Source organism: Hydractinia symbiolongicarpus, chromosome 11 (genome assembly GCF_029227915.1).
Source record: "Hydractinia symbiolongicarpus strain clone_291-10 chromosome 11, HSymV2.1, whole genome shotgun sequence".
NCBI lineage: Eukaryota > Metazoa > Cnidaria > Hydrozoa > Anthoathecata > Hydractiniidae > Hydractinia > Hydractinia symbiolongicarpus.
Genome location: NC_079885.1, coordinates 13,202,581 through 13,215,587, shown reverse-complemented (window position 1 = coordinate 13,215,587; position 13,007 = coordinate 13,202,581). Strand labels below are relative to the sequence as shown.

The window sequence follows — 13,007 nt, the reverse complement described above, 5'->3', positions numbered from 1 at the left end:
TTTCAATAACTTTTTATGTGTTTATAGTTACTCCTTCAAATTTTGTGACTTTTCCTAACTTTTATTTAGCTTTATTTTCCAAAAAATTTTTTTTTGAATTATGCTGAAGTGATGCGATAGCAATACTTTTTTATGTTCAGTAAAAGTCTGAAAAAAATTTTTTAACTAAAAATTGTTTTTACATGTTTTTAAAAACTTCATGTGACTTCTTAGTTTATATTGTTACCTTATTTTGTGTTTCTATTATTATTGTTACTAAATTTATCGCATTCAAAATCGTTAACAAAATTCAAAGTTAGTGCTTTTTTGCTATATGTTACCGAATTTGATGACGTCATCACCAAAAATGCTGACATCCTCAAATTGTTTTTCACTAAATTGTTTATTAATACCTGGATAACACATGTGCTAAGTTTCAAGTCCAACAGACAACAATTGTAGAAATTAAACAGGGAGGGTCAAATCAGCCCCCCAGATTTGAGGAGCCCCTTAAAGGCCCAACAGGAATCTGGTTAAATAGCGAAAATATTTTCTGTGAAATTCTAAAATATATTCTGTGAAATACTTAAATATTTTTTGCAAAATTATTTTCCTTGTCCTTGATTAGCGAAAAACTTGAAAATCACTTTTTGGGAAACGATTCGCAGCAATATATTTCGCCAATATATTTCGCCAATATTTTTGGTGGCAAAATTTGTTTTTTTATAAAAGTATTTCCCATAGGAGTGACATGTGGTGGTGAAGGTGTATGTGAGAAGGAGGTGATAAACTTTTCCATAGGAGATTTATTCAGCTTTTAAAAAATGATACTTTTATTTCCCAGGTTTAAAGATAAAGTCACTATTCTGAACTTGGGTAATGGGTGTTTTGTAAATGTAATGATAAAAGAGTGACACTGCAAATTGGCAATTAAAGATGGTTCTTCACAAGTCATGTGCGATTTTACATTTTTAATCGTGGTTAATCAATTTCAGTCGAAATGGATTGCCAAACTCTTGTTGTTTCTTGTAAAAAATTTTAAAAAATGTTGATGCATGTTTAACTATTTTTATAGATGTGGCTGCTAAAGAAATACCCTGATAATGAAAACGGTATGATATTTTGTACTGCTTCAACTTTTACACTCATTGTGAATGTTACAACATACTTAAGTGGTATTTTAAGCTTGTCACCATCTATCACTTTTTTTGTATCATCAATACAATAATTTTATTAGTTCTACTAAGAGTAGATAAGTTTATTGTGTTATGTCCATCTGTTTTAATCTCAACTTAAAAGAAATTAGAAGTGTGACTGTTTCTGTTTGGGTTTTGTTGAATTTTATTTTTGTTGTTATTTAAATAGTGATATTGATTTTCATACATTACTATTAAGAGATCGTTCTGATAGGAACATAACCAAATCATCTTTACAGCACTATTGTATTGTTTTAAGATCAATACCAGTACTACTTGATTGAAGGATGCAAGTATTTGATTGGTAGGAAAGGTAGGATTATTCTTTTTTCTTTGGTCTTTTTATACAAATTTATACAAATTGAGTATAAATTTTTATAACTTCTGCAGCTGGCACTGTATGCAGTTAAAATTATGTTAAAATGTAAATAAGGAGAATACAGATAGGTCAAATATTAAAAGTTTTAACCTTTATTTTATTGAATCATACTGCACTAACAAAAAGGACACCTAACATCGTGGACTGTGTATCATGCGTATCATGCCCACGATCCATGATGCTGTCACAATGATATAAATTTTGAGCATCCTTGTGAACATTGCGATCTTAATGACATTACTATCATGACCTTCATGATCCTTTTAACTTTGTGCATTTTTATCAAACAAATAAAAACATGAGCAGTTAGTAAAATAGATCAAGAAACAAATAATAAATTATTCAAAGTGGAAAGAATGTTTGTTATCTGTGTCATGTTGTTTACACTTTAAACTTCTAACTCTTAAAGAAGAACAAATTAAACAACTTTTCAGCCCTTAAAATTCACGTTGTAAAACTACAAAACATTGCAGTTGCTAGAAAAGTTTTAAAGACTTGTTTCTATTTATATTATTTTACAACCCTTAAAATTCACAAAGTTGATTTTACAAGTTTCAAAACTACTTTTGAAAAACCTGAATGCTTTATTCGATTTTTAATCTTTTCTTAGCATATGTCAATGTGAGCATAGGAAGCAGATAATAACAATTAAAGTATTACCTGATATAATTCTTGAAAATTAAAGAAAAAATCGATTTTAGCTTTATTATTTTTATTATCTCGCAGTCTTGCGAGATAATAAAAATGAACTCATTACATAATTATTTTTGTACAAGGGCGGTTTACACATTGTAAACAAAGTTTTTGTAGCAATTTATGAGACAAGAACAGCTTTTTTAGAAGCCTATAATGTTACGTAAAAATTATGATGTGCACATGTGATTTACGTAAATAATCATCTTTGTTAATAAAAAAAGATTATTTTCAGATGATAATGATTCGACATGATGAAAGAAAGTTTGTTTTACACCATTAAAGCAGATCTTAATTATCAAAAAGGAAAAGGAAAAAGCAAAAAAATAGCCATAGATCATTTAAAAACCGTCGAAATTGCATTGTAGAAAGCGAAAACATAGTCAACATCAAAACGCTATTATAGAAAGCAAAAACTTCAAACAGTCAAAACCAAAATGTAAAAAGCAAAAACATCACCATAGGTCGTTTATTTGAGTGGCTTCATCAGGCCATTTCTTGAATAAAACTATGCCAGAGCTACAAAAAGCACCCGTTAAAAAAATTACGAGTGCTATGGTGTGTGAAAAATCGCACTCGTAAGCAAAATTTACAAGTGCGATGTGAATATCTGCAAGTTTGATTCACACTTAACTTTTTTTTGTTTACCACAACGTTATATGTTATTTAAACTGTATAGAAATGAAGTCTTGCAAGAAATAAATGATTAAAAGAAATATAAAAGGAAAATTTTGAGTTGTACACTCTCATTGTGTATGAATAAAACAATTTTTTTTTAATATTTATTTTTGAAGGGCATAAAGATAAATATTCACGTCATACTCTTCTTGTGTTCGAACAATTATATTTGTGGGCCACCAAGAAGGTATTTTCTTCAGCCACCTGGTGGTGAAAATATAAAAATACATTTCAATTATTGCACATCTTTTTTTCTGCTGTTCAAAAAAATGTTGTGAAATTGCTTTAACTTTCTATTGCTTGCTAATGTTATGAGCTCTCTCTGAAACACAATGCTGGAGATCATTTTTCTTTTGTGTTGAATGTAATTCTAATCTATTTATATCTTTGCAATCACATCGAGCACATTGAAATGATTTGCTTCTGGTAATAGAGCAATATAGCAGGTATCATTTTTAGGTTTAATTGACATGTATTTCACAACCTAGTGCCCACAACTTAATTATTAATTCCTGTTGAAAATATTGATAAATGTTAAAATAAATAGATAAATAGTATAGATGATAATTTTCTTTTTTTTGTTCGCTACCTTTAAGTAACAGGTGGCCACTGAGAATATTAAAAATAAATATAAAATACAATTAATTAGACACACGCAACTATCTCCTCTTTATTCCCTCTATTCATTTTATCATGCACACCGTGATTGCTGAGATATAAATAGATAACAAAATTCTATAAACATTAGAAAAGATTGTTCCAAACATCGCTGTTACAGACAACCCGTGATAAATATTATGTTGTTTATTTTTATGCTAAAAAAATACATAAAAAAACAGAATTTTTACTTTAGGTTTAATAGCCCTTTTCATCATTCTATAGCATTTTAGAAAAAGAAAAAATTTACGAGTGCAATAAAAAGCACTCGTAATTTTTTTTACCAGTGTGCGGGCGAGTGCGTGTGCGATCGCACTCGTCTCAAGGAATGGCCTGCTTCATCCAACACCCTTAATCTAACATAATGTGTTCATTCATTTGCCAATTACAATGGAGGACCTTGAAGCTATCATCATTTAAACGAGTTGTTAAATTCTGATGGTGAAAAGCAACTTTGGGAAAAACAAGAAACTGGGTTAAACAAAAAAAAAGAAGGCTATATTTCACAAATATCATCTAAGAACTTATGACCAAAGACAGACAAGGGTATCAAGCAACCTCCAGATGGATGTGAGGGATTGCAAGTTTATTCTCAGCAAGATTTTTGGCCTAAGGAAGATTTAGAGGGACTAGACTAACAGAAGCATTCAAAATAGTATTGGAAAATTTTGTTACGCAAAACACTGAGAAAATGAAGAAATGTTGAATGAAATTTGACTCAAATGTTAGATACGAAATTTGACCGATCCAGCATCATCCAAAACAATTTTTTTAAACTTTTTTCCACCTAAATCAAATACATGCAACATCGAGCATTTATGATGTTGGATGAAATGTTGGATGCATTGGAGCATGCATACTTGCCACTTCAAAAATCTTCAACATGTTTTGCAACTGAGAAGTTCCACACAACAATTTAAAAAAGTTCACATTTCTAAATGATAATTATTAACCTTATGGTTTAAAGAAACCAAAAAAAATTTTCTATTTTAATTGTTCGTGTTCCTCAGTAATAACACATCATAATAGTAGAGAACATTGTATTATGAAGTAAATTTATACAAGATCCTTCGAATTTGGAACATAATTGTATATTTGGGGCATGGATCGGTATGCCAGGCAATAAGATTAAACAATAGCACGCAGGACAAATACATGTGCAGATACAAAGACAGTAATAAACCCCGGCGTATGCACTTAAATGGTACGAGAAACTCATAATGACATGTACATCTTGGCTGCACTCCATTGCAAGTGTCTCCCACGGCATATCTCATTATTCTCTTCGTCATAATGCACTTGAATGGTATGAGACACTCACAATGACATGTACATCTTGGCTGCACTCCATCATGAGTGTCTCCCATGGCATTACATCCTCATATCTCATTATTCTCTTCCTATTCTTCATTATAAATAATAATATTATAAATTAATAATAGCATACAGTAATAATATCAAGTAATAATATAATAAACAGGCAACACACATGTATCTGTCCAAATTTTCGGCTGACTTAGAAGCCCGACATCCCTAAATTGTCCCAAATTAGCACAGGCATAACGCAGGAAAATCAAAGTATCTAGGTGAGTTTCTATAGAATCCACGACGATATTTACACAAAGAAAGCAACTCAACTACAAAATGTTAAGAAAAACTATACGAAACTTATATCCCACAACTTAGGCTCGTCATTTAGGTTGGCCATGTTAGAACACCAATGCTTAAGTACCTTGTCTGAGAGATGTATATATCACCGTTAACAATCATTGGACCATCTTCCTATAATCTTAATTGTGGAATCTGGTATACCACAGGACGCTGCTGCTGATGCCCCACCAATTCTGAAGCTATGTGTATTAAGGTCAAGGGTGTCTGTGACACTAATTTTTGAAAAGGCACAAACCAACTTCCTTGTGACAAATTCTCACGTGGAGAGGACAAACCAGGGACCACAATGGGTACCTCTGTACACAAGATACTGGGAAAACGCTGTCATCTTCTCAAAAACCCTAAAAAATTTTATCCAAAATCCTAAAATCTCCTCAAATTTGACTTTATAAAAAGAGTGGCAACCCCGAAAATATATATTGATGAATTTATTTGTGACATGTTTTCATGTAGATTTGTACTGTATACAACATAAATTTTTCACTTAGACTGTGATATTATTTTGGCTGGTGATGCAAGTATAAGTCGCAAACATGCTTTTATTTGTATTGGCAAAATCACTGTAAGTTTTATTTTATTGTAATTTACTACAGTGGAGTATCCTTTTTTCTAAGGAATTTACTTGACACGGATATCTCTTTTGTATTAGCTGTATTCCGTCTGTCTGTTTGTGCGTAAGAAAAAAGTTGTGTTACGGACACACGAAATGGTTGCGTACAACTGAAACTCTTTGCTCTTTTCGCTACGCTATCATAAAATTTTATTTTTATTTTGTCTTTTGCGTTGTTTCACAAAGGTTTAATTTAAAAAATTTCTAATACAAAAGTCATGGATAATTAACTTTTATTGTTCCTTTGATGCAGTTTCTTTGTTATAAAAGTAGGTATAAAGGGCTGATCCAAGCACACAAATTCTGGTACAGTCATTTTCCACACAAAAATTCCACACATCTCGCTTACCCACACGCCCGCATCGACGCGTGGGCCATTATCCATAAAGAAGTACTTCCAAGATTAAGACTAGCAGATAAAAAGAACGGAAGGGTTTTTTTTTGTGAACTATATTAATTATACCCATCTTCTCATCCACCAACAGGAGCTCTTGCATTATCACGAATACCAGATATTTCGCTTACAGTTGAGATTGATACCCTAGACACAAGAAGATTTACATCTGATATATTAGGATCAGAACTTGTCGTATGGATAGACAGACAATCGGTGGCTTTCTATATGGATGGTGAAACCTCCATCCTCTTACCCCTTAACATTTGATTAAAAAACAAGCAGGATACTCCAACCTAATATATAAACATGAGTGCTTATTTTTTCAGCCTCTTGATAATACTCCCCTAATCTTCAATTACGCTTGTCTCTTTATCAATAATTTTAACATCAGAACATTGATGCGAATTAAAATAAAAAAGCATCTTCTGTTGCCTCCTAATATTCTTCGGTACCGCTGAATAAACTTGAGTCAATAACCACAAAGAATGGAATTTATGCCTACCACTAATACTCAAATCAAGCAACGGTTGTCTCCTCTTATCCAATCTTTCATAAGCAATAACATCGTCCACAATAAACAGAACGTCACTACCAGCCAATTCTCTACTAAAAAAGTCAATAAACTTAAATAATTTATCACCGGGTTCCATTAAAAATACACAATCATCAGTCCACAACCACTTCCTTTCCAAATAAGTCTTATTCCACCTCAAAGTCGAACACAAAACCACAATATATTCAAAATGACCCCTAAACTCCTCCTCTAATAAATCTAAAACAAGTTTAGTCTTTCCACAACCAGTTGGTCCTATAAATAGCGCTGTACAAGACTCCTTTACAAACATTTTAATACAAAACATTTGCAAATGTTCCACCCTTAATATTAATCTGTGCATCAATAAACAAAAATATACGTGCATTTAGATTACCATTAGCCTCAACAGTCTTCCTTATTCGTAGAGTAATGTCTGCCAAATTATTTTTCACACTTATACCATTTCCATGAAGTTTAATATCTTCAGAAGTTCTAAAATCTATCCACAACCCAAACTTATCCCCATAATAATCATCCATATCCATTTCTCCCACCAACATTTCCTTCTGCACATTTCCGTACTCCAACAATCGACCACTAGCAAAATGTTTTTTCGCCTCATCCCACAGATCACGACACCTAAAACCTGAACTAAACAATTGATTTGGTTGACCCGCCACTATCACACTTATCTCATTAATCTTAGGATTGTAAAATTTCTCACTATCCCTACCATAATTATCTTCATTCTCAAACAACATTAATATACCTTTCAATGATCTAGCCGGTGTATTAAAACCGAAATTCCAAACTTCATCAGACTTATTAACAATTACCATCCTATCCATCATAATCCTATTGACAATATGGCAGTATCAGCATAATTTATCCTAACCTCATTTGCCAAAGCCTCGTGATTAACAACATCATAGTCTAAAGTTATATCATTAATTTCATATGAAGCTTTCTTATCCACACTCACAATAACATTTTCATAATCATTAAACGTCAATTCGAAAGTTAATCTTTCTGATAATCCAGATTGATGAAATGGCATAGTACTCTCAAGCAACTCAAAATCCAATGGAATACAGAACGTACCCTCAAGCACCTTACTAATTCGATTCTCATTAGAATTCGTCTTCACAGCATCTTTTGCACCAACCCTCAAATTACGAAGATTTTCACTACAAATACCCTGATGAACTCTATCCTTCCTGTGTCCACTTTTCATCCACAAATCCTGCCAACACACCAACTTATCAAAATCATCAATAGACACAAGCTCATTTGATTCTATCTTAATAACAAGTTTCTTTATAATCACTCTGCCCAAATTATTAACAACGGTTGCATCATTATCCTTGCTCGTAAGTTTAATATTGAACGATAATATAGATGTACCTGGAACAACAACATCGTTATTGGATAGGTCGGGAAACCTAACCGTTAGTATTTGATTTTGTTTAATCGTACTCGGATTATTGGTATTCGATATATGCTGTTTCAAACCATTAATTCCACGCTGTCTTCTATAACTTCTAGAAGGTAGTAATTTATTCCCATACATTTTCTATTACCAAAGATTTTTTTTTCTAAAATGTAAAACCACTTCAATAGGATAGTCCATACTAATTTTATTTCCATACCCATCCACAATACTAACATCCAGGGAATAAATATTTGTCCATGACAATCTCTTATACAAAATATTCTTAGGTTCTACATTAACAACACTTCCATATCTAATAACTTTCTTGCCTGCATGCTATGTATATAAATCCTATTCAACTCTTCTGATCCAAATGACAATGACCTAAGACCATCAAACGTATCCAACGCCACAATCATTTCCATCAAATATTTCGGTATAACAACATTATCAATACTAACCTTACCACTTTGCTTATCAAAATTAATACCTCCGACAAATTCCATAAACTCACTAAACGTATAAAATCCTGCCTTCAATATTTTCTCTTTACCACCAGAGGAAACCCTCTCATCCACAAGAACAATATAACATGAAAAAATAAAACTGTCACTAACCAGACCAACCTCAATAACATCACTAAAAATATTCTGATTCAACTTACAAACCTTACTAATATCTGTAATCCTAACATACATTTACCTATCATCCCACAAATAATATCCTAAAAATGCAATTCCACCAACAACAAACACAATCTCCCCAATCTTCTGTTCTTCACTAGGGACATAATAATCAATCAACATAGGGTCCTTAAATTCCGGTAACTTAGTCTTAGTAATAAAATAATACTCTCTCATAGCACTATCGTACTCACTAAAATCATTCCTAACCTCTCTCTCCCCTCTCAAAGTTCTATTAATCATATCGATCCTCTCAGACTTCTCCTTATTAAATCTATCTCTTGCATCTCTAAGTCTCTCCAACGCTTTATCATGTCTAATTCTCTCCTTATCACTACCACCCAACATTCTGGCAATCACACCACCTCCACTAAACGCAGCAGCATTATTCACAGCCGAACCAATCATCATAGCTTGGTTCTACCTAAATCGCCATTTAGGTAGAACCAAAAATAATCCAATTACTCCACCGACAAATAAAACCAATGCCGTCTTCTCCTCATGCTCTTCACCAACATTCGATGATATACTTGCATTGGTAACATGAAGTGGATGGTGTAACACTATTACTATAATTTGGAACATGAGGACTATTAACCTCAACATTAGTCTCCCCAATCCTCATAGTAAGCCCCGCAAGCTTACTACTATAATTATAATTAATCAACATCACCAAGCCTGACCAACATATTTGATGGTAACATATTCGCTCCATAAGGCACAGGAAAGTCAACTTTACTCCTGGCATATTTCAATAAACTCTCAATCTCTCAATATCACCACCAATATCAACAGCTCTCATAATAATAACCTCAGGTTTTTGAAGATAGCTCCGTCTTGCATCCGGATTAAAAATACTCCTCCTTGCACCAACCTGACTAACAATCAACAAATAACAATATTCCCTTACACTTTCAGAAATCAATGGTAAAGCTTTTCTTGTCAAACCCCTACTTTTATCAATAATCCACCTTGAATACATATAATTTTCCAACCAATCACCATGATTATTTTTATTCCAAATCATAACCGACTCTCAGGACCATATTTCGCATTCCTATCTGCACCATACTCATCACTATTATAACCCTCCCCTGACCAATTATTATAGTATTGTGAGAAACCACTTTCACCTGGCAACTTCACCTGAAGAATATGTAATATCCTCCTGACATGATAATAAATATGAAACCTATAAACAGCCTTTAACATTCCACTACCTTTCTTCAAATGTTCGGAAACACCTAAACATGTTGAGGCACAATAAATAGCAAATCCAAGTTGAGCAGACCAAAACCATAATATTTATCACTATTTCATAATCTCAAATCCTCATTATTCTCAATAAGACCTTGATGATTTGCACGTGTAATTTCAGAAACGTAGTGTGTAAACACATTAGGAAACTTAGTATCAATAAAATCCTTCGATGTCACATAAATCCGGTGTTTATGTAAACCTCTCACCCTTAACAGATAACCACCAATTCTATAATCCCTTCCTTTCCCAATCAGATAACTTACAGCCGGTTTGTGTTTATAAATATTCATTTTCTTGTGAGATATAATATAACTATTCCTCCCACACCTGCAAAAGTCATCCATAAATGATCAGAAACGAACTTCACAACCTCTTTGGCAGCATTAAACACCCACGCAACAACAGAACCGATAAGACCAGGAAGTGCATCCAACGCTTTTTCACCAAGTTTACCCAACAACCTAGATAAAGCCCCAAACTGTTTCTTAATCCATTTACCTGCACCACCCTTAGATTTACCACCTGTATTATCACCAATGCCACCACTAACACCCTCCACAACCATCACAATAGTATTAATTGTCATACCGATAGCCGCAAGTATAGAGGTAATGGTTATCCCTTGCTCCTTAAACAAATTCCCTATCCTTTCCTTCAGTGAAACATCAGTATTCATTAACTGATTAAGCGATGGATTCATTCATCTTTACAACCTCACCGGACAGCCTACCCTGTAAAATTGATATTTCTTCTTCATGTATATTTAGTTCACCCTTAAGCCTCTCAATCCTATCTTCAACCCTTTTTCTCAACTCCGTATATTCATCACTCAACTCACCACTATCAATCAAATCCTTCTGTTTCTCATATTCCATATCCATAACATATTTCGCTGTAACATTCTTCAATGCACCCCTAATATTCTGTAAAGACTTATCGAGACCCATAATCTCCCACAGATACGTTTTAAGTTCAGGTGTCTGTCCATCCATTTCAATATTACCAACCTCTCCAACACCTTCAATAACCTTATCTGCAACACCAACCACCTAACTATTCCCCGATTCATTTATCTCATTATCATCCGGTAACTTATTCACTTTCTCCTCCATCTCTATGTCTTCGCATAAGTTTTGCCTTGACCTAATTCGCATATTGATAGCATCGACAGAAAATCCAAGAATTTCTAACCGTCTTTTACCCAGGACACGCAACAACCTTTTTGAAGACTTCAACATTCCATCTCTATTTGTCAACTCTACAGGACCCTCACCCTCAGCCTTATAAAATAGCTTTTTCCTTTCTACCTTGAAGAGATTATAATGTTTGACATCAACCAAGGAACCCACCTTATCCTCAATTATTTTATAAACTTCATCCACCTTAGTTCTATCCACTCTTGTCCCTAGTGACAAAGCAGGCGCACTCTCACTATTATCAATTATTTTAGTACCAGGATCATCAGTAAAAGAAGTTTCCTGCTCAGTCGCATCATCAGTATCTTCATCACGATCAACATTATCCACGTCACCCAAATCCTTCATATCCATTTTACTTTTACCTGGCAAATAAAAATGGGAGTTAAAGAAATTTATCCGAAAATTCCATCCGCTCCACCTAAAAAAATACAAGCCAACCACAATGCCGGTATCGTAAACGGATACTGGAGTGAATTGAGGTCAACAAAGGAGAAGCTTAAAAATAAGTATAAAAAACATTGCAGGAGGTCATCCATAGTGTGTAATTATATAACTGCGGCTGAATGTGTGAGTACTGTGTCGGGTGCAGGAGCATTAACATCGGCACTAACAGTCATTGGTTTACCAGGATCTATCGCATTTTGATTACTAGGCACCATTATTGGTCTCTCAATCCTACCAACATCAAATTTCATCAAAAGATGTGGGAAAAAAATAAACAAGTATTCGACCATGGTCGATAAACTGAACTCATCGATGGTAATAAACGAGACTCTTATATCACGGGGTTTAGATGACGGAAAGATTGGTAATGATGAGTTTAAGAAGATAAAGGACGAGTATGTTGCGATTACTAGAGAAATTAATAATATAAAATAATAAAATTTGAACCTATTGGTGATTTATCTAACCATATTTTGAAGGGGTAGGATAATGATATAAAGAAACACTTCATTCATTTTAATATTCCAAAACCAACCTTGGGTAGTGATGGAATAACACCAATAAGCATGAATGAATCATGTAATGAAGTTCGTCTCGTGTCATTGCTGTATGATTTGACCACAACTGGTTTCACGTTAACTGTTGTGTTTCGACATGATGTTCCTCTTGATTATGAGAAACTGCTACAAAAATATATCAAGGATAAATTCAAGGGGGAATGTTCTTTTTTGTTTTCTGACCGTAACTTTTCGAAAATTGTATCACAGAAGAATGGTTTGGCAATATGTTTAAGGCATGATGGCTATATTGTTTTGGAAAATAATGATATTGTTACTAAACTAAAACAGAAGACATCACGAAAAATAAAGCATATGTTCATGATGGTACAAGAACTGTGTTTACTCTTAGTAATGAAGGTGAGAAGTCTATGTATTATTTGTCCAATGAACATGTTTGTCATCTTTTATGATTCGTTTATCATCATTACAGGATAGGGCAATCTTGTTTACTGTTTCTGTATATATCTCATGTTTATAACTCCTTATAACATTCTTCTCCTGCCTGTTTTCCCCTCCTTAAACAGACATTCCTCATACGCATCACATGTTAATAGCTCCCTCACAGCCCTCGTTATCCCCTTTGCCCTTTTACCCTCAATTCCACCAACCTCAAACGCATATAATTTTGCCTTTA

General features: G+C 33.4%; 1 protein-coding gene across 3 annotated transcripts in view; it reads left to right on the top strand.

Moving 5' to 3' along the window:
* LOC130613808 (nibrin-like) overlaps positions 1 to 13,007 on the top strand; it is a 101,719-nt gene that overhangs the window by 21,291 nt on the left and 67,421 nt on the right. For 2 of the 3 annotated variants that reach the window (XM_057435151.1, XM_057435150.1), the window contains 3 exons: positions 1,055 to 1,091; positions 1,435 to 1,488; positions 5,742 to 5,815. In XM_057435151.1, the coding sequence (XP_057291134.1) occupies positions 1,055 to 1,091; positions 1,435 to 1,488; positions 5,742 to 5,815 (165 nt within the window). Of the gene's footprint in view, positions 1 to 695; positions 935 to 1,054; positions 1,092 to 1,434; positions 1,489 to 5,741; positions 5,816 to 13,007 lie in introns of those variants that run through there. The other variant, XM_057435152.1, reaches the window with a different exon arrangement.